The sequence below is a fragment of the Melospiza georgiana genome, chromosome 21, assembly GCF_028018845.1.
Source record: "Melospiza georgiana isolate bMelGeo1 chromosome 21, bMelGeo1.pri, whole genome shotgun sequence".
NCBI lineage: Eukaryota > Metazoa > Chordata > Aves > Passeriformes > Passerellidae > Melospiza > Melospiza georgiana.
Window position 1 is genome coordinate 10,017,528 of NC_080450.1, and position 21,467 is coordinate 10,038,994.

Consider the following 21,467-nt stretch of genomic DNA (forward strand, 5'->3'; position numbering starts at 1 on the left):
AATGTGTGAGCAAAGTCCCTCCGGGCTTTGAGGGGCCTTCCAGAAGGTCTCAGTTGCTGTAGGAAAGGGAAGATGCTGAATCCTTCCTGTGGGGAGCTCGAGCTCTGAAAATCCTTGAATTTGTGCTTCAAGTGGCCCCTCCCTGTTTATAACAGCAGGTTATAACCCTTCTGAAGTGTTATTCCAGTGAGAAGCCAGGCCAGATCTGATGGAACTGCACGTGTCTAAATGCCAGCTTTCAAATTCAGCATGCAACCACACAGTTGACAAGCTGTGCCCTTATTATCTTAATGCTGTGAGCTGAGTAATGTCACTGATTTTGCCAAATTCTGAAATTAAGGACTATTTCCTGTGACATCATACTCTTCCTCATCCATTTTAATTGCATGCAGCAATTTTCCTTTCTGTCACGAACCATGGGGGTGTGCTGTTAAGCAGCTGCTGCTCTCTGCTACACCACTTCTCTGGCAGAGTGGTTGCTCAGCACTCTCTTGTTCCCTCTCAGTGGAGTTGTGTAGCTTTCCTTGGTGTTCCAAAAAGCAATTGGAAAAGTTTAGATCAAAGGTGGCACAAAAGGCCAGAAGATGCTTATTTTCTCCTCCTCTGATCAAGGAAAGCACCACTTAAGGCAGGAATCAAGTGATTCTGACTCACACAGTCAATCAGGACATGAATATATGGCCACTAATATTTTTGGAGGCAGAAGAAAATTGTCCTCAGCACTTTGCTGAACATGCTGCTGATACATGGCAGCTGTGCCTTTGTCAAGCCAAGTACTAATATCATGTTACTTACATCAGTCATTTTTGGATTTGTGGTTTGCAAAAAAAGGTCAAAAGAAAAACAGGATTTGAATTGGAAGCTTAGAAATTGTGTGGTTTTACAGAGACTTCCGAGCTGACAAAAGAGAGGTTTGATCGCGTGGCAGTGTTGGCAGCCCAAGTGCACAAAAATGTGTGTTATATAAATAATGCAGCAGAATAGTTCAGCATATTCTCTTTCCTTTCTGCAAGGGCGCCTGAAGCACTTTCTCGACCTAAATTGTACTTGAAAATCAAAGAATTAGCTCTTGTGCTGTTCTTAAAAGTAAAAAGAGCTGTAAGAGCTGTGAGAAAATCAGTGTTTCTCTGTGTTTGAGAGGAGAATAGAGCATTTATAAATATATTTAATGTGTTGTGCACTTAACTGTGATGCTGATCCACATGGGATTGTTTTAAACAGAAAGTGAGGGTGATTCCCTTCCCACACCTTTGCAGCATCAGCTGGCTGCAGGGCAAGCACTGCCTGCCTTAAACCAACACTGCTGCAAGTGCCGAGTCAAGGGGTGCTGAACGCTCCCAGGACACCAACAACGCTTCTCTTGCTGTTGTTGTTCATTTTTATTTGTTTTATTTTATTAGACAACTGCTTTCCATTATAAATAAATAAGGCATGAAGGTTCTCCATACTGTTACAGAGCTGGTAGCCACAGCTGTGCGTGCAGCTCCTGATGCATCTGGGGCTGTGGGGCACCTGGAAATGCAGAGTGTGGAAGAGAAGAGCAGTTGGTGGTTTTGAGGAGGAGACCTCTGGAGCAGGGGTGGTTTGCTCATCACACTCCTGCCAACTTACCTCTGTGGTACTCAGCTTAACAAAACAGGGTGGTTTTTTTTGGGGGGGGGGGTTCTGTATTAATTCCATGGGGAGTGAAAGAAAGGTTGCTCCTTGTAGCATCAAAGCCCTGGATGTAGGGGATTATTCCATTTGAACAGTCCCCTGGATGTAGGGGATTATTCCAGTTGAACAGTCTGCCCCTTCCAAAGCCACATTCACATTTCTTTCTCTCAATGTTGCAAAGATTCCAGCTGTTGACCCAAGATTTTGGGATGTAAGCTGGTGAAAAGAGAATCCAGATGTAGCTGATGGTTGCTCCAGGCGGGTACAGAGTAGGTTGCTTACACTGAACTGCTGGGTTTTGTGGCTCAATGCTCAGGGTGTTGCCTAAGCTGGAATGAGATGCTGCTTCTCTGCCTAAAAGTGTCTGCCTGTACAAGGTCATCATCTGGTTCATGGAAGCTGGAAATTGGTGATTCCTGAGACTGCAGTGGCCGTTTGGCTGCATGTTTGCATGTCTGTGGAAGCCAAAGTGAGGAGGTTTCAGTGCTGGAAAGGGAACTGGAACATGAGAGACAACAGTGTCTCAGCCAAGAAAGATTATTTTCAGCAGGAAGCTGAAATCTGTCCTTGTGGCTGGGGAGATGTTTGGAGCAGGAGTGAGGGGAGATGTGTGATCCATGCTACTGCCAGGGCCAGACTCCTGACCTGGGAGGTGCTGCATCCCCTGGCTTGTGTGTGAGTCCCTGGGAGTCAGTTTTGAGCCCATGCAAGCTATTTTTAAGGAATTTGCTACAATGGGACGATGACCTCTTGAAGAGCACAGCACAGAGAGCTGGTACCCAGACCGTGAGATGAAAGTGTGTCTCTGATATTGTAATAGCACTTCTTGTCTCGCTGTGGGAAAGCCCTGGGCTCTGAGTTCCTACCAGGCATGGTGCTTCACCTGGGCTGAAATACCAGGGCAGACTTAGAGCGAGTAAATCCCATATGCCTGCAAGGTCTGGAGAGTGTGGACTGAAACACTGAGAGATGCTGATGGAGATGGAACAATCAGTCTTATGTTTCTCTTCAAGTTTTTCCAGTTGCAATGAGCTTGCATTGTAAAGAGCTGAAAAACCTGACTGATTAGAGAATGGCTTTAATAGCAAGACCATGCTGCCCTTTGGGGAAGGCAGAGATAGAAGTCTCTCGGGTTCAAGCATAGGTTCTCAGCCATAAAACCTAACTGGAGGATTGAGCTGCTGTGCTGGGGCAGCCCCTAAAGTTCTGATGGCTTTTTGTTTTACTTTGAGGCGCTGTACTCCAGCTGTGGCAGCATGCTGGAGGACATCCAGGCTTTTGCTTGCAGATAATTGGGCTGTAGGACAAGCTGAAAAAGGGTGGAGGGGGAGACTGTTTTCTTTTCTTTCATGGTGGGGTTTACATTGCTGTTGTGATGTCTGGCAGCAGCAGTAACTCATGCAGAGATCCGTCACGTGGTTTCTGAAATCCTCTAACTACAATGTACAATTGTCCCAATGGGTTGTCCAGAGCCTAAGCTTAAAAAAGTGAGTTGGGTCCCTGTGACATTCTCTCGCTTGCAGACCTCTCGAACCTTCAAAGCAGAGGGGCCACACGGCGTTTCCTGGGGCTCAACAGAAGACGTGGCCGTTGCAATCGCACGCGGGAGCTGCGGAGAGCCAGGACTCATTTGCTGCTCTTGTTTTTCACCTTTGTGGCGTTGATGTCTGCTTTTGTTTTCTGGATGCGGGAGAAGATCTCCTTAAAAAGAGCCTTGTACTCAGGCTGGCTCTGCTCCAGCCGCTTGTCCACGGCCTCCACGTGTTTGCTGATGGTCTTTTCCATGGTTTTCCGCTCTTCCAGCTCGTGCCCCTCTCCTCGGAAGTCCCTGAAGGAGCTGTCGCGGGAGATGGGCCGGGAGGTCTGGACCCCCGTGTGGCGCACGCTGTCCTTGTGCTGCCGGCACTTGCTGAGCAGCTCCTCGTACTTCTCCAGCAGGGCGTGGTACTGCTCGTCCACCTCGCGCAGGATGGACATGCCGCGCTTGCGCACGTTGTTGGCGTGCAGGGTGTAGTTGCCCTCGTGCCGGCTGACGGCGTCCTTGGTCACGATGGCGTTCAGCGCCGTGTCGCTGCAGCTCTTGCGCACCGGGTGGTTTGGGGAAGGGGTCATGGACGTCCCGTGGCTTTTCCCTCCCTCCTCCTCGGACAGGTCGATGTAATCCGCTTCTGGGGCGTTGTTCAGCGGCTCAAGGAGGGCTTCGGACAGGTTGTCCTCTCTGCTGAGCAGGTACTTCTTGACTTGCTTCATCTGCTGCAGCTCCAGGAGCTCGGCCTCCAGCTCCTTGATGCGCAGTTTGCAGTTCTCCATCTCGCACACCCGCTGCTCCAGGTCCGAGTACTCCTGGATAACCGAGGTGTACTCGCGCTCCACCCTCTCCTTCCGCTGCTTCTCCTGGTTCACCTGGGATCTCAGCGAGTCCACCATGGCTTGGAGACGCTCGTTCTCCCTCTCCAGTGGCTTCTGGTTGAATTCTGTGGAAGAGCTGTGGACCTGGAACGCATCCTCATACCTGAAAGAGGAGAAAGATGCTTGAGAGAGTCAGACCAAGCAGTTTGACCCATGAGGGATTTGTGTTTTATTGTTATGTAAGTAGTTCTGCTGATGTCCAAAAAGGACATGAGCTCATGGAGTGAGATGTGCCTTCTCCATGTGCCAGGAGATCACAAGGTGTGGACACAAAGACAAATCTGTCCCACAGAACTTGCAGTTTTATTGGACAGCAGCAATAAAAGACAGGAGGGAAATGAGAACCTAAAATGTAAAAGACACATCTGGTTAACAGACAAGCCACTAGCATTGCAGTGAAGCAAGAATGAATGTTCAGGTGCTACCAGTCTGAGCTGGAAGTAGGTGGCTTTGGCTTTTTCCTGCTGGAGTCCCTCAGCTGCTCTCTGCACCACTGAGTTCACCAAGTACCCACTGTGTACGGCAACAACCTCGGACCCACCCAGCCAAAACTCTGAAACACGTGTGCTGCTGCTGTGCAGCCCTGTGTCTGGGAGGTGCTCTGGAGGGAGTGAGGGAAGATTTACATGGCAAGGCAAACAGAGATTTTTGATAGAGGTGCCCCTTCTTCATTGCCTGGGAAGTGATAACAAACACTTCCCCCTTCCCTTCAGGAATTTGGGTTTTCCTCCTCAGTGAAGCACCCATGGCATCCTGTTTGTTTAGAACAGACTGGAAAATGCGAACTCCATGGCTTCCCCTGGGAGGCGTGGCTGTGGTGGGGGGTATTGAACAGATTTCAGGGCACTGAAGGGCAGCCTGACCTTCAGAGCCAACTGTGGAGCTGCAAGGGGGCCCAAGGTCCTGTGGTAGCAGGGAGAGTGGGATTGGGGGACTGGGGGGAAAAGAACCACAGAGACATTAAGTGGATTTTGCTGGGGGTCACGTTATGGCCTGATTAACATCCTCATTGCTGCTGCAATGAAAATGTCTTTGGTTCATATCCTCTGGCAGAGGATGCTTTCAGTAACAAAGTTTATTGATTGCTTATCTATTTAAAGAACCCTCTTTTGTGGACAAAGCTGAGCAAGAAATGTCCTCGTGAGGTCAGTGAATTAACACAGTCCTGGGTTTTGAGGAGGATTAAGGCTGCAGTAGTGCTGAAGGTATTTGTGCAACACTTGGTAGCACATGGTGTATCTGCATGTGTGACTGGTGTTCCTAGGGAGTGCTGGAGTCATTCAGCACAAAATGCACCATCTCAACTGGTTTCAGTGAGCCAGAGGTGCTGGTGCTGTGCTGGAAAGGGAAAATGGGCTGTGCTGGTTTGGGAAGGGAAGTATCCCTGTGCTGAGATCATGAAGGCTCCGCCTTGCCCATACCTCCTTAGGCAGGTGGGTTGGTGAGAGGAACATCCCCCCTTCAGCTCCAGCCGTGCATTTCAGGCTCTGGTGCCCAGCCTCTGTGTCTGAGCGCTTTCTGCTCACCCAGCACCTCCCCTGTTTGTGGGGAGCAGTGTGGAGGGGTTGCCACAGCCAAGGCTCCGTACCTGGGGCTGGAGCACAGCTCCTTAAGGCAGGGGAAGGTGTGGATGGTTCGGCGCCGCTCCCTCTTCTCCCTCCGGATGCGGAGCTGCTCCAAGCTCCGCATCTCCTCCACCTGCTTCTGCAGCTCCTCCACCTGGTTCTGCAGCCCCTCGATTGTTTCTGTCAAGCTGCAGAGAGAGGAGGGAGCACAGGTGAGAAATCAGATGCTACAAGTTCCTAAAAGGTGTTTTTTTCCTATAGAGAAATCCAGTCTAGGGAAGGTGCTTCCAGTTTCCAGTGCCCTGGGATCATGACAGCACTTATTTTTGTTTTTGGTCTTTCTCTGTGTGGTCACTCTTGAATGGGGTTAGTTATAAAAAAAGTGATAGGGGGATTGAATGGAGTCCTGTCCTCAAATCAGTTGGCTGAAAGAGTCATCTCTGAGACATAAGCACTCTCCTGAAACATCTCTGCACTTAAAACAAGCATCTATTCCTTTTGTTTATCTTGTAGAGAAACACAAAGACTGGGCAGAGATTTTGTTTCATTCTATCTGCAGATAGTTTGTAAAACACTCTGCTCAGAAATTCCTTCTCCACACAGTTGTTTGCAAATGATGCTGCATTACAAGAACATGGCTTAGGCTGCTGTTTCTAGGGATGACCTTGATCATGGGCTTGTTTTAGGAAAGAAATATTATTGATAAACTGGTGTTTCAGCATGGACTAGCCAGGGTTTCATGAGTTGCTGGATCTGTGCCTGGTGTTTCCTCAGAGCTGTGTGCTGGGGATCTCCCTGATAGGATTATGTGCCTTTTCTTCAAGGAAAATCATCTGAGCAGAGCCTGCTGTGCCTCTCTCCAGGTAGCCTCAGACACTCTTTTATCCAGCCCTTATCCTAGGGATGTCTGTGCTGTGGCTGACCCCTCCTAACCAGCACTACTGCAACACGCTTGTGTTCTAAACATCTGCACAGATGGGCTGATACAAAAGAGAATGGCTCAGATAGCAATGAGAGGCTGCACTTTGGGGCAGGGGAAAGGTGAGCTGAAGGTTCTGGGATCTTGAAGATCCAGGGGAGGCCATACCACTGGATCTTCTGCTGGGAAGTCTTGCTTTCCAGCACCAGCTTCTGGTTTGCCAGCTCCAGGTCCCGCGCTGTCAGGTCCAGCTGCTCGTAGACTTTGGCGTGCTGTTCGTTCATCTGCCGCAGCATCTCCAGCTGCTTGGTCAGGTACTGCAGGGAAGAGTGAAGCGTGAGCACTCCACATCCAAAACCCAGGGTTTTTCACAAGCAGAAATTCTTACAGCCTTTGCTTCCTCTGATAATGTGTTTTGTGGCTCTGCCTGGTTGAAGCCTCTTCCACAGATGAAATATTCATCCCTCCAACCACTGCAAATATTTTTGTGTCTAAAATACGATTGAACTTCCCTTGCCCTCTGTGAAGGGCACTAACCTCTATCTCTCTCTATTCAGCTGCTTTTTTATTCCCAGTACCAAAGAAAGTTGATATCCCTGGGACTGAAAGTTGACTGAAATTGGCCGGTTGGTTACTGGATCTCCTGACAGATCGATTGCAGAAGCTGTGTTTCCTTGGGAATTCAGGCTAAAACTCTGAGTCTGTGAAATATGAGGAGACCTGTGGTTTCTGTGGATTTGCACACCCTTTTCTGTAAGTCTGCTACTGCAAAATCTTATCCTTGGAAGACTAGGAGAGGGGCATCTACTCAGGTGCTCACTCTCAGCTGGGGCCAGATTCCAGATCCTCTGGTGGATGTGTTCCTGACAGGCTGCTGGAGGGGGAATGACTAAATCCATCCACTAGTTCCCTCAAACATCAGCTGTCTGATCCCTGCAGCATCATGTGCTGCTCTTGTGAACTGGCAGACCTCCTCTGCCCTATGTCCTTTTAAATCAGGGGGTGTCCAGTCTTTATAAACTCACAGATTCCTAGAAGGTTTCCAGTGGATGAAAACCCTCCCAGGCACAGCAGGTTTAAGCCTCTAAGATCAGTTCTGTGAGCTCTTAGAAATACTGCTCTGACCCCACAGGATGCTTGAAATGGGGGTTTGGATTGCAGCTCTTGGAGAAAGAGCTATTTTATGCCTCTAACAAAGGGGGCTGTGTTATGGGGTGCCAAGGGGCCAGCTGGGAACAAAAACGGTTCTGAATCTCTGGAATCAAAGGAAAGCTGCAGCAGAGCAGAGAGAAGGGAGTGTGAAGGCTGACGGATGTGCAGGGGAAGGCCAAACGTGACCCAGATGTAGCCTGGTGCCAAAATCTGGTGTGCACATCTGGGCAGGGAGTGAGGATGTGAGAAAAGGAAAAATGCAAGTTAATAGGGGAACAAGACCCTCTCCAGGGCTGGGATGAGCTTTAATCCATCAACAGACTTTAAAACTCAGAATTTACTCCGTCCTGCTTCAGGCACTTACAGAGGATACTTCAACTTCCACGCCCCACAGCACATCCCTGCCTTTCTGCTGGCATCTGAGCTGCTGGCACTGGTGGAAGTGCCCCTTTCCCACCTTTGCCCTTAGGTGGCAGCGCTGGCCAAGCAGCCCCTGTCCCCAGCCCTGTCCCGACTGTGTCCCTACCTCAATCTCCTGCACTTGCTCCTCGTTGGTGGCATACATCTGCTGCAGGGAGTCCTCCAGCTCTTTGTTTCGCTCCAGCAGCGTCTTCCCCAGCTCTGCAGCCAAGTGTAAGTCTGAAAAGCAGAGGGACAAAGCTGCTGCAGTTCCCACAGCCCCGTGGCTGGGTGTGGTGGGATCTCCCCCCACCCCAAAAAGTGACCCCACAGCAAGCACAGCAGCACATTTTTCATGACACTGGTTGTACTGGCACGTTTTGACCTGGCTGTATGCTCACAGAACATACAGGATCTGGCCTCTTATCTTGCTGGGCTGCAGGAGCAAGGGGAGGCCAAGCTCAGGACTCTGCAGCTCCTCCATGCAATGACAATTTAGTGCTTTGCTGGCTGCAAAACCCTCCTGCATTCCCTGCACACTGGAACCAGGACCAGCCCAGGATCTGGGCTGTGGCAGGTGCTCAGCACCTCCACCCCCTATCACTGGGGAGGGCTCAGCACCTGCCAGAATGGAGCAAAGGGTTGGTAAAGCCCTGCAGGGCCTTGGGGATGCTCTATAAATTACATTATTATCTCTAACGAAGGGAGTGCCTTGCCTTCCCTGTCAGCCCCCATCCATCAGCCTCTAACAGACTGACAGGAGTAATAAAACCCTGCGTGGCCCGAGGGGGCTGGAGGCACCTCCCAGATGTGCTGCCCTGGCAGCGCTGCAGCAGCTGAATCCAAGGCTCTTTCCTTGGGGCAGCTCCAGGGAAAGGACAAACTACTTTGTGTTCACTCTCTGCCACCTCTAAATGCCCTCAGGAAGCTACTGAAAAAGCTGGACATCAGGAGAAATGCAGGGAAAAGTAGATGTTGACAGTGTGGTCAGTTGAAAATGCTGGCTTTGCTGATGGGAAAAGAAAAAGCCTCCAGGCCATGTGAATCCTGTGTTGGCCAAAGTTTGAGCACACAGGTGATGCTGTTTGTGAGGCTGGGACAGCACAGCTGGCTCTGAGAACAGCCCTTTGCTGTCACAGGAATTGGTTGTCTTCTTAAAACCTGACTATGAGCAGGGAGGGTTCATTGTTCTTGGTGCTTCTAGAGGTAACAGCTCTTAGGATGGCAGAGTGAAAATCTGACCTTAATCCTTGCAAAAGGTAAGGAAACAGGTCCTGGTGTGCACTATTGCTCTTTCTTTCTTTGGTGTGGTTATCATGCAGCTGTAGGTAGTTGAAGAGTGACAATCCTGCAGGGTGTGAGGGGACCTGGGTCTCCTGCCCTGGCATTTTCTCAGCTTGTTGTAATTCTCCCCTCTAGTCTGCATTTAATGGTGTGTTCTGAAAAGGCTTTGCCAGGGCTGAGAGTAGCTATCATTTTCTTCAGTGGTTCATTTGGCCTTGCAGTTGGTTGGGAAAGAGGGATGTTTGGTCACTAAGACAGGAAGAAGGGGAACCAGGACTCCTGGGATGTATTCTGAGCCTGGGAAAGCCCTGACCTCTCACACATCACAAAATGAGGCTCATGCTGACCTCGGACATGAGTGCTTGCCAGGGGTGAGCTACAGTGCTGTCAGTGCCTGGGGTGGGGCTTTCCTGAGGGATGCTGCTGTGCTCTGAGATGTGCTGATTTGTTACCAGTTTGTGTGCTGCCCGTGTTTTTTTCTGCTGGCTCCCCAGATGTGGTGCTCCCAACAGCTGCTCAGTACGTCCTCGAATCTCCCCTTTCCATGGGAATGTGCTCTCCAGCTGTGCCCTGCATTGCAGGGTGTTATTATTAAAAGGGCTGTGACCTTTTTAATTATAATCCTCTTCATTGCACAGTGACCCAGTCTGAGGGCTGCAGTCGCAGCTCTCCCTGCAATCAAGTTATTGGCACGTTTCCCCATGGACAGACCTCCTCCACCTATCTGGCTTTTTCCAAGCACCAAATTTCCCTAGTTTATAAAGTGCCCTAGGGAGAGCTGAGTGTTTGCTACACCAGCTGGGGCTGGGGGAACAGCCAGATGCCAGCAGAGATGAAGGATAATTTGTGCCTTTAAGCTGCTTGGGGCTGTGTTTAATGTCAGCACCACCTTGCCAGAGCCAGTGTTGTTCCTGGAGAGTGGCACCTTGGAAATCACATCCCTGGCAGCAAGCAGGGCCCCAGTGTGGAGGTGTGGATGAGAGGGCTCCGTGCTGTGCTCCAGGTAATGAGTCAAGTGTGTCCCCGTCCCTGTGGATTACACCAGTGCTCTCCCACCATATGGCATCCAATTTAATCAGCTGGGGTTGAGTTAAGTGGATTAGGCAGTGCAAGATCCTGCATTGTAATTTAAAGGGCTCTGTCAGCAATAATTTAATGGGGGAAATGGGCAGCGTTTGGGGATGAGTGGGAAAGAGGAAAGAATGGGGCTTGGCTCTGAGGAGGAAATTGAGTCTTCATTTCCATTTTGAGCATAAGGGCCTGGGAGACTCCAGGCTTGAAGGACTTGGGGGAATTGGTTCTTTTAGTGTCTTTTAACTGCCTCAGCCATTGTCACACACACTCCCTCACTCTCTGCCTGCCAGCCAAAGCATCCTTGGTAATCCTGTCTCATCCACCCCCTTGTGCCTGAGTCCTCTTCCCCACCTGTTGGTCCCCCCAGCTTATGGGGCTGAGGGGAGGGGGGGATGCTGTGGAAGTGCTTTAATGTCGTCTTTAGACAAGATCCCTCTTGATCTTTGTACTAATTGTGGCTCTGCATGGGCTGAGGGAGCACACAGCTCCTCTCCACAGAGACCTTGGAAACCTGAGGCTGAATGTGAAATTTCACCAAGTTGTTTGAGGGAGAAAAAGAACTGTTTAGGAATTCAAGAATCCTTTCTACATAGCACTATGGTTTTCCCCCAATTTTTTGTATTCCTTTGCTTCTCCACTGTCAGATCAGCCAGCCAGTGCTGAAGGACTTGCCCTAATTTAGCAAATATGCTGATGACTCCCTTCCCCCTCACCTCTGGATGCAGGAGGAGAAATGGAGTGCTGTGTCTCTGCTCGATGCGCCCAATCCCTCCACATCCTGCCTGTGCTGAAGGCACCACTGTGAAATGGCCAATGTTCAACTTCAAAAATGGACTCCTGATGCTTCCAAATCCTATCAGGAGAGAACTATGGATGCAAACTGTCCTGGCGCCCTCTGGCTCCCTGCACTGCAAGCACTGACGTGACCCTTCCAATTAACACCAGCCAAGGAGACATGCCGTGTCCCCAAACAAAGGGCTGTGCCTGTGGAGCAGGGGAGGGAGGGAGGGATGGAGGCTGCATTTCTCTGAAAGCTTCCATGGGAAAGGCCTCTGAGCAAGGAGGGTGGGGATGGGAAGAGAGACCATGAGGTGGGAAGGGAGCAGGAGCTGAATCCAAGCAGAGGAGCAGGGCTGGGCAGAACATCAAGGAGGCACCGTCCTGGAGCTGCAGAGATCAGCAGTAGCAGCCCAGCAATAATTCTGCTACCTCTGTGCCACTGAGGGAACTTGAAAAAACCCCATCCTGATCCAAAAGCTGTCACCTTTGATAGAAGGAGGCTGAGGGACAAACTGCAGGCTATTCCCTCATGGCAGCATCCTGTGGCAGCGCTGGCACATGCATGTTCCCTGCATGGGGCTGTGGCAGAGCTGGATGCTTCCCCAGCCTTGCAACGAGGCTCAAAGAGGATTTGGAGCTGTTTCTGCCTTCCCAGGGCTGGTCTGCATCTGTTTGAGCAGAGCACTCAGCCACAGCCCTCAGGAGGGGTTTGTTCCCTCCAGCATCTCCTGGTTGTGACTTTGGGAGGGCATAAGCCTGGTGCTGAGCAGGTTTTGGCTGCTCTTGGCTCAGTGATGATCCAGTAGCTGTTCAGATGCTCCTCATAAATGCAGCTTTCTGGAGGAAGCCACCATCTGGTGCAGCTGCTTTGGACTCTCCCCTGTCATTTCTCTTGCAGTGAGGGATTCTCATGTTTAGGCTGTGAGAGAACACACTGGGGATGCTGCACTTGGCTCCTCACCTTTAATAAACCCGCCCTATCCCTGTCCTGCAAAGCCAGCAGCTTGCAGGGGACACAGAAGTCCTTTGCTGTGTGGTTGGTGCAGATGAGCAAGGGTTTATGGATTTGCAGGTCCTTTTCAGCTGAGCATGTCTAAAGGAATGACTTGTGGCCCCTCCCTAAACGTGGGGCTGTGGAAAGGGCTGCTCCTGTCCTGTGCTGCACACGGTGAATGCATCTGCTGAAGAGCAGGGAGGAGGGTGGGGAGGTCTCTGGAGGAAGCTCAGGGTGCTTGTGAGTTGATGGATGGGGTACATTGAGAGTTAAGAACTGATGTTTAATGCTGTTGACGTTTAATTTAATGGCATTTGCTGTCTGCTCCATTACACATGGGTACTTAAAGTCAAGGGTGGGTGCAATTATTCCTTTCAAAGTCTAAATGAACGATGCTATGCTGGTTTACCCTGGGATAGGGTATACTTGCTACTCATTTATTTTCCTTCATAGTTGCAGGGCATTGTGCTGTGTGGGTATATCACAGTGAGGATCAGCTTTTGTGTATCACTGACTGCTGCTCCAGGGCAGGTGAGGGAAGCAACCTCTGTACTTGGCCTGTGTAAGGCGTTGCAATGGAACTTGCTGGGGTGCAGGGAAGCAAATGCCATCTGGCAGCACCTCAAACACAACCTGAAAAAGCCTTTCCAACATGCCCATTGTACAAAGATGGTGTTTCCCAAGGCCAGCCAGAGCTTCCAGAGAGTCACCAGTGTTACTGCTGAGACGTGGGTTCTCCATTGCTTTTACACTGGTGTAACTCAGACATTGCTGATCAGGTGTTTTGGTGTTTTGTTTGTTTTTGGGGAGGATCTGCTATTTTGGTATATTGGGATGTTCCACAAGGGCAGGGCTTGCTTTGTAAAACAGCCCCAATGAAGCAGGTGGGGAAAAGTCTCTGTTAGGGCTGGGTGAGGGCAAACAGGGTGCCTGAGCCCCCAGCAGCACAGCCCCCTCCTCCTCTTCCTTCTCCTTGCAAACTGTGGCTCTTGCTGGGCTGAGCTGATGTTGATCACACTGGCATTTTTGTTACTCTAATGAGATTTGCTGGATTTCCTGCTTGGGATTTTTTTTTTTTTTTTTTTTTTTTTTTTTTTTTTTTTTTTTTTTTTTTTTTCCTTTTCTTTCTCTTGTGTAATCTGTTTCGTGCTCCTGTGCTGCCTTTGGCTGTGCAAGTGTCCCTGGCTGGGGAGGGGGGCTCAGGTGGTGGCAGAGGGGTGTTTGGCAGGGGGTCAAGGCAAGCCCAGTGCACTGAGAACAGCTCCTTCCATGGTATCTTGAGCCCCCCTGGGCAAAAGTGGCATCACCAAGGAGTGGAAATCCCTGACAAGGGGCTCAGGGACACACTGTCTGTACTGTGCTGTGCTGCAGAGAAGTCCTCCAGCTCTCTTAGCCCCTGCTGCTCCCTTCCTTGCCTTCTATATTTTTCAGTTCTATTCAATATTTCCTCTATCAGCTCTCCTTTATTCTTCTCAGATGCTCACCAGACTTTTTAGATTTAATTTATGCCTTTTCTTTCTTCCCTCCTATCATCCTGCACTCCGAATTCTCCCCTGTATATTAATATTTGAGACCCAGGATGGTCACCTCAGCTTATGAGCTGTGCCTCTACAAACACAGGCAGAGCAGTCCCATCCCTGTGCCCACAGCAACTGCTGTGCCTTTTGCCAAGTTGTTAGAGCATGAGAACACAGAGGATGTTATTAGACCATGACTGAGGCCCCATCTGCATCTTTTCCTGCTGTTCTCTTATCTAAAACAGCCTCAGTGCCTGTGTTTGCCTTATAGGCTGAGATGGCTTGAACGAGCTTAGTGACTGGTGGCTCCGAAGCTCTGATAGTGCACCTGGATCAGAATGTCCTAAATAAATATATACAAGTGGGGCTATTGAAGAGAAGGAGTGAAGAAAGAGGAGGGAGAAAGGGAGCCAGAGCTTGCCTGCATGCGCTCCTCCCCCGGGCAGCAAATCTCCAACTAATTAATTATGTTGGGCTGCAGAAAACCGTGAATAAAGGCTTCCAGTCTTTTAAAGCTAAAGACACAGGCGTGTGGATGGCTGCCATGTGGCAGAACTCCTCTTCCCTGTGTGTTTGGGGGCAGGAGGTTGTAAGTGACCCAGGCTGGACAAGGAGGATGAGCACCAGGGTGCTCTGTGCACGTGCAGAGCCCCGAGCAAAGGCGCCCTGTGAAGGACAGGTCACTGTGCTCACGTGGCAGGGGACGGTGCCCACAGCGCTGGGCTGCCACAACCGTGTCACTTCTCCTGCCCTGCCCTGCTCCTGAATATATTCCTCTACTCGGAGCCATTCCCAGCCAAGTCGGATGCCCTTGCTCCCCTCTTGCTAGGGGGAGGCAGGTGGAGCCACTGATTCTGAGTGATTTGGACACTCGGGGCACAGGGAGCAACCCTTCTAGCACAGCTGTCACTTTGCAGCTGTAGCAGCCCCCAGGACCCCTGCCAGCACTGCCACTGCTGGTTACTTCTGTCTGCCACCTCGTATGTCCAGAGGCATTTAGGTACAGAGACCTTTCTTGCATGTGTTACAGCTGAATGCAGAAACAGCCTGACCCTCTGCAGCAACGCAAAAAACCTGCCCACCTCTTCTCCATCAGCCTTTTGTCTCGACTTAGAAGAAAGCGTATCCTCTTGCAGGGTGCTGCCCCACTTCTGCTCCCTTCCCATCTGCTTCTGGGGAGTTTGGGAAGCCCTGTTCCTCCAGGTGCTCAGCTCACAGCCCAGCTGTCTTGTGCCTGGCTATTGGCACAGGCTGGAGATGCTGCCCGTGTGGGAAGAGATCCTGACCTCAGATGAGTGATCAGTGCTGTTTGTGCAGCTGCACTGCAAGAGCACAGGGCTGTAACCTTCCAGTCTGAGCTTGCAGGGAAAGGGAGTGATGAAATACTTGATGTACTCTCAAAATGATGTTATGTCCACCACTAGTCCTGAGCAGGATGCAGAGCAATACTTCTTTTGGGAGCCCAACACTAAAACCAGTGTCCCTGACACAGTTCTGCTTCAAAGACTGATGCTTGTGGGGCGTGCTGAGCTGCTCCTTGCTCTGCCTCCTCCTGCAGACACCAATGCTTGGCCACCACCTCCCAGTTCAGGTGCCTTCCCAGGACTCAATACTTCCTTGTGGCCCAAGAAATCTTGGAGGATGGCACGATCACATCCTTGCTCCAACTGCTGGTGCTGCAGCTGCATATTTGGAAGAGGCCAAGAAGCATGGACCTGGATATTACACACGTGGAGGTCTGAATCCTTCAGAGAGGAGGCAGATTAACTGAGCAGGGCCAGAGCAGCTGCACAGACTACAGTGACTTCCCAGAAAGCTGCAGAGGAATGGTCTGTTTTAACCATTAGAACTGTCACTTTTTGGAGAGATGGTTTATAACTGTTAAATACACATGGAAAAAAAACACCAAAAAACAAACTAACATAAAATCCCTTTGAAATTCCCAGCTGTGCAAAAAGCAGCAGTTGTGTAACATCTGGTCTCCTTCCTTTGGGGTATTTTGTATTGGAAATATTTTCCTAAATTCTTGGCCCACATATGACATAGTCTTTTTGGGCAGATTAAGTAGAAGCTTTGGAAACCCTGAAGGTGTGTTTAATGCGAGCACACAGATCTGTTGGAGTGAGATGAGGTGGGAATTCAGCACTGTGCTGCTCTGGGAAAGCCTTTTGGGAGAGGAGACAGAGTGTGAGTGCGGGAGTGAGCGGGCAGTGCGTTATCCTGAGTGCTGGCACTGCCTTTAGCAGGAGCAGGATGGGACCCTGGTGCTGTCACTGCTCTGAGTGGCTCCTGCCTGTCACACTGAGTCAGTGCCCTGTCACCAGCCAGCGCTGGCAGGTACAGGAGCAAAGAGAGAGGATTGGAAAATGCTGGGCTGGGGGGACAGGCTCCATGTGCAGGGTGTTCGTGGCCAGTGCCTTGGCTGCCAGTCCCTCAGGCTCAGAGCTGCTGGGAGAAAACGTCCTTCAGGATTCAGACCATAAATCCTCTGTGCATGGCCTTGCCAAGGAGAATTGCCACTGTTAGCTGATTGTTTCAGGATGGGAAATATGGAAAACTCTGGTGTTTTGTTCGTTTGTTTGGGTGTTTTGGTTGTTGTTTTGTTTTTGTGGGCTTTTTCAGGGTTTTGTTTTGGTGGTGTTTTTTGGTTTTTTTTTTTTTTTTTTGTTTGTTTGTTTCCCCTTTCCCTTTCCAGCAGTTCCTCTAATTCTGCTCCCTCCCACAGCTGGAACTATGTGCCTAGGCTCAGCAGATGTGGAGAGGACCTTCTGGTCTCTCACTGAAAGCTGCTGTGTGGGGCTTTCTTGTGCCCCTTTTTGGCTTTCTTGTGCCATTTTTGCTTGCTGCCTTCAAGTAACAGGGGAATTTTCGCTCTAGGAAAATACATCTATATATATTCTTTTTCCCCCCCATATTTGGAGTCTCTCATCACTTCTTTAGACTAACCTGTCATCTTATTTCCTTGTCTCCTGTGACTTTTCTAGTCCCTCTTGTCATTCCTAAGCAGCTCAGCAATTAGTCACTGAAAACTTTCCACTTCCATAAGCTACCTGCTGTACTGTACTGCTAAATAAATAAGTGGCTCAGCTACTGCAGGCAAAGCTCTGTCCTTCTGGCTTGCCTATGGGGAGGGAGGGGGGACAGGCAGGGTGTGTGCCTTGTCCCTGGACTGCTGGGATAACTGCCTCCTGAGGGGTGGAATATGAGTTTCACCAGCTCCCCTGTGCAGTGAATGCTTTGGGCAAGCTGATAATGGATTGCAGTGCTCTGGACAGCCTGGGTGGTGCAGGTATGGGTGCCAGCATGCATCCCCTGGGCTTACCCCAATGCCAGGAGCTGGGCACTGGAGCACTGGTGACCCTGTGTCTTTACACGGATGAGTTGGGAGTGGTGCAAGCTCAGCACCTTGTGTCATTTTCCTTCTTAGTACTCAATCAATCTGATGCTTGGCAAGAGGAGGAGGAATTAAAAAAGATCCTTAAATCTGGAGACCTTTAGAGGTTACAGCTGTCATGTCCTAAGCCTGCATTGCAGATGGTTTGGCCCAGAGGTTTCTGTGGCTGCCCTGGAGGACAATTGCTCTTGCAGTGGCAGTGAGGTGATGTGCTGGCTCTTGCACTCCCTCTGGTCCTGCTGCCTATCTCAGAGCAGTGAGAGGCTGTTTATTGACATGGGGGGAATCATCCCACACTTATAGAATCCTAGCATATGCTGAGTTGGAAGGGACCCATCAGGATTATCAGGTCCAACTCCTGGCCCCATGCAGGACACCCAAGAAACCCCCATGTGCCTTAGGCCATGGTCAGGGGTCAGAAGGGTGGCTTTGAGAGGCCTCCTCTTGGATGCACTCTGCTCTGAGACCTGACTGCTGGCAGGAGGATAGGGAGCTGGGGAGATCAGGGAAGGCAGAGGCATGACTGCAAGGAGGATCCATCTTGTGAGATGCTGCGCTGAGATGAAGGCTGGAAGTGGCTGGCAGAGCTGCTGGCTCTGTTTGGATCCAGATGCAATTGAGTTGGCACACAGCCCTCCCAAACACAAATGCTCCTGATGAACAGGAAAGGTGCCCCCACTTATCTGCAGCTCAGACTCTCTAATTTTAGCTCATTCATTCTCTTGGGGTCTGGCTGCACGTAGGCCCTGTGCACAGGATGTGATGCAATTCTGGCCACATCATCAGTTCACAATGGCTGGGAAAAGGCTCACCAGAATTTTATCCTGGTTTTAACACTTAGAGGCACAGACTCCCTGGCCCACGGAAGGTGGCTGGACCAAAGCAGCACTGATATCTCTTCATGCTTACAAAGCAATAAGCTAAGTCATGGTAAGAGGGAATTGCAGCTCCATTTTTACCACTTTTCTCAAATCAGAAAGCCTTCCCAGAGGGAACATCATTGCAAAGGAAACCTCACAGGACACCACTGCTGTTACCATGTCATTGCTGAGGGTCCTGGCTGGGACTTGAGTCTCTGCTTCTGTGTGCTAAGGCATCTTGGTACAATGCCTTGAGCCACAGAGTGTTACAGTGTGCAGGGAACAGGTAAAGGCATCTGAAAGGCACTGGCTTAATCTGAACAAGGTTGGAAGGGCCCTGAGGCTGGGGACCAGATCTTGCTGCTTCTAAATCATGTGGTAGATGCACCCTGTTGCTGTGGACACTTCAGGGGAAAGAAAGAGTGATTGGGATTTATTATTTTGAAAAAAAAAATAGTTACTTTGGCAAGGTGAAGCTCATGGAGGATGACAAAGAAAGTAACAGGTGCTTGGTGTGGAGCTGGAGGCATGATTTCCACTCTGGTGCTAAAATGGTTAATTAACATAATCATCACAGAGCTCCCAGTTAAGCCATCTGTTGCTTAGCAAACAGTTTTGGATGTAAATGTAATAAATATTTGATGATGCTGTGAAATGATGATAAAGGCCCAGCAACCAACCGGTTCACGGAAGAACCTTCTCTGCTCTCCTAGCTTGGATTGTTTCTTGTTTCCCCCACCCCTTGCTCCTAAGGAAAGGTCTTTAAGCCTCTGCTTTTGTCCCCTGCCCCCCTGGTGCTGCTGCCAGGCGTGGGTTTGTGTGCGACCCCGGGCTCTTGGCATGCCAATCCTCTTAGCAATGCCCCTGATCGTGCCACGCTGGAGTCTCGTGCTGCACACCCACCCCCCATTCCAAACCAAGGCTCCACGGCTGTGCCGCCACCAAAGACCTCTGGGTGTCATGCACAGGCACAGCGTGTGTGGACAAAGTCCAGCACTGTCCTTTGTGATGCTTTGTGCATTGTGCAAATTAATAGCGGTTGTAATTACCCCGTAGGACCTTTCCATTTGGCTGATTCCAGTTACAGCCTTCCCGCATCTCTCCTTGAGTTTGTGGAAGCCTGTGCAGCCCCTATTCATATGCAGGAGGCTGCAAACCCACAGCTGGGCTTTGTTTTGGGTGTGTGTTTTCCTCCAGTTCTGTACGTGCTCAAAAGTGGAGCCTGTACCCAGCCTCAGCCCATCATCTGGAGACAGTCATTCTGTTTTTAGGCTGCTGGGACAGAGCTGGGAACCTGGCCTGCAGTGGGAAGGTGCTCTTATTGTTGTGAGCCAGTTGTGCAGTGCCAGTGCTGACTCATGAACCTGACACCAGGACAACGTTAGGCTAAAAATCAATTGGTCCTACTTTGTTCAACACTCCCTGTATTCATCCCTAGTTCTGCTGTTCCTCAGCCTACATCCCACCCCTGGACCAGTGCCCAGGCCCCTTGTGAGCCATGGGAAGACGTCACCCAGAAATGTGAATTTCTGAGCATTCAAAGGCTGCACTGTTTATCCAGCTGATAGCTTCATCTCTGTGCTCTTGGCTTTGTTGGAGTGTTGTGTTTCAAAGAACAGGGCCCAGTATCCCACTACTTCCTGTGAATTGAGAAATTGGGATTAAAGCCCAGCTGTGACAACCCCTGGGGGGCTGGTTATCATTCCTTGCTGGGCCCCTGTCCTGCAGCTGAAGTTGTATAAACTTCAAATCATGACATAATGTACGGGAGGCACTGCAGCTGGACTGCACATCCCTGCTGACAGTCAGCTGGGAAAAGCAAATATAAAACTGTACCTATAGCACAATGTGCCAGAGTGCCAGAGGGGAACTGTGTTCAGGTAGGAATAATTTTTTGCTATGCATTGCCAAATCAGTCCCGTTCATTCCTGGGCCACTGGCCTGAAATGGGACTTCTTCCAGTTATTTACTTACTGCGTGTTGACTCAAAATATTAAGATAAGAAAAATAAAACAAAAAAAAAGCCCCAAATACTCACAGGCACCAACTGTCCAGTCTTAGAATAAATATTCAATTGAACTAGGTACAGTTACTTCAAAGCAAACTACAGAAGTGAACGTTTATCTTCTAACAAGGCTTCTTTTGCCGTTCAAAACTTGGCCTTGATTTTTTTTCTTCTCCTCCCATATTTCTCCTGATATTATGGCTGGTTGGAAAAATCTCCAGAAGTAATTAGGTGACTAAGAAGCTGAAGATCCCTTTGGATTTGGGCTGGGACAGCAAAGCTTTTGAGACAGACTTTCAGCATCCTTAGCAATACATTATTTCCTTTATATTAATTTCTAACCAATTTGCCTGATAACTCTACCTTGGACTACTCTGAAATAAAAGCAGTGTCATAACTATCCCTGTTTGATTCTGCCTGCAGCAAGTTTTTTGGGGAACCAGCTACCTTGAAGATGTAACACAACAAATTATTTACTGCCCTAGTGCTTAGGACAGCTCTGGGCTCCCTGCCTCCATCCATTAAACTTTCCTCGGCCAGGACAGCGGTTTGGAGCAGCAGAGCCGAGATTTGCCGCTGCAGGATGAGGCGCTGGCTGTGCCAACCAAATAGCAGTCCAGAGAGAAGGGATCCCACCCTCTCCTCCCCGGGCTTCGCCCGTTTTCTTGCCCGCGCATCCCCTGGCCCACCATCCCTGGCATCTTGCGGCGTGCCCCCATCCTTACCCTGCTCCAGGTCCTGCTGGTCGTACCAGGGCTCCTCTTCCTCGCTCTGAAACTCCTCCATCCTGTCGGCGCTCAGCATTTAGCACCAGCGGCCCGGGGAGACGCGCAGCATCCGCCGAAGGGGGGCCCGGCGCCTCCGGCCCGCGGAGCGGGATGGATGCGGGGACGCGGGCAGGGATGCGGGCGGGGATGCGGCCTCGGTGCCCCGGCCGGGCCGGGAAGGAGGAGGTGGCACGACGTGGCAGCCGGTGCCCGGCCCCTGCCCCGGCTCTGCGTGCCCAGGGGGGCGGCTTCCTCCTGCCTGCCGGGCCGGGGGGGGCTCCGGAGGAGGGGATGCAGCGGGGACGTGCGGCCGGGGCGGGGGGGCACGGCTTGCACAGGGCTGGGGGATGCACAAAGGAAGGAAGAGGGCCCGGCGCAGCCAGGCAGATCCTCGCTCCGCAGCTCGGTGGGGACCTCTAGCATGGAAATGCTGCAAAGAAAACCGGCGAGAGGGAAGGGGGAGGCGAGGCGAGACCGGCCTCCTTCGCCTCCTTCTTCTCCGCCTCCTCCTCCTGCTGCTCTCCGCCCAGCCGTGCGCGGGTGCGGGGCTGCGGGAGCGGAGCGCGGGGTGCCGGCTGCGGCTCCCGCCGTGCCCCTGCTCTGCCCATCCCGGCTTGCCATTGGAATGCCGTGTCCCGGCCTCGCCATGGGCTTCGCGGAGACTTGGGGCGCTTACGGGACCTCTCAGCGCC

At 50.8% G+C, this 21,467-nt stretch overlaps 1 protein-coding gene across 1 annotated transcript; it reads right to left on the reverse strand.

The window, feature by feature from the left end:
- Positions 1 to 1,377: 1,377 nt before the first annotated feature.
- On the reverse strand, positions 1,378 to 21,154 carry CDR2L (cerebellar degeneration related protein 2 like). The gene is made up of 5 exons (XM_058038695.1): positions 20,734 to 21,154; positions 8,228 to 8,340; positions 6,718 to 6,866; positions 5,654 to 5,818; positions 1,378 to 4,168 (listed from the first exon to the last, which is right to left on the reverse strand). The coding sequence occupies exons 1-5, from the start codon at positions 20,810 to 20,812 to the stop codon at positions 3,283 to 3,285; spliced, it is 1,392 nt and encodes a 463-aa protein (XP_057894678.1). The 5' UTR covers positions 20,813 to 21,154; the 3' UTR covers positions 1,378 to 3,282.
- Between the last annotated feature and the right edge of the window lie 313 nt (positions 21,155 to 21,467).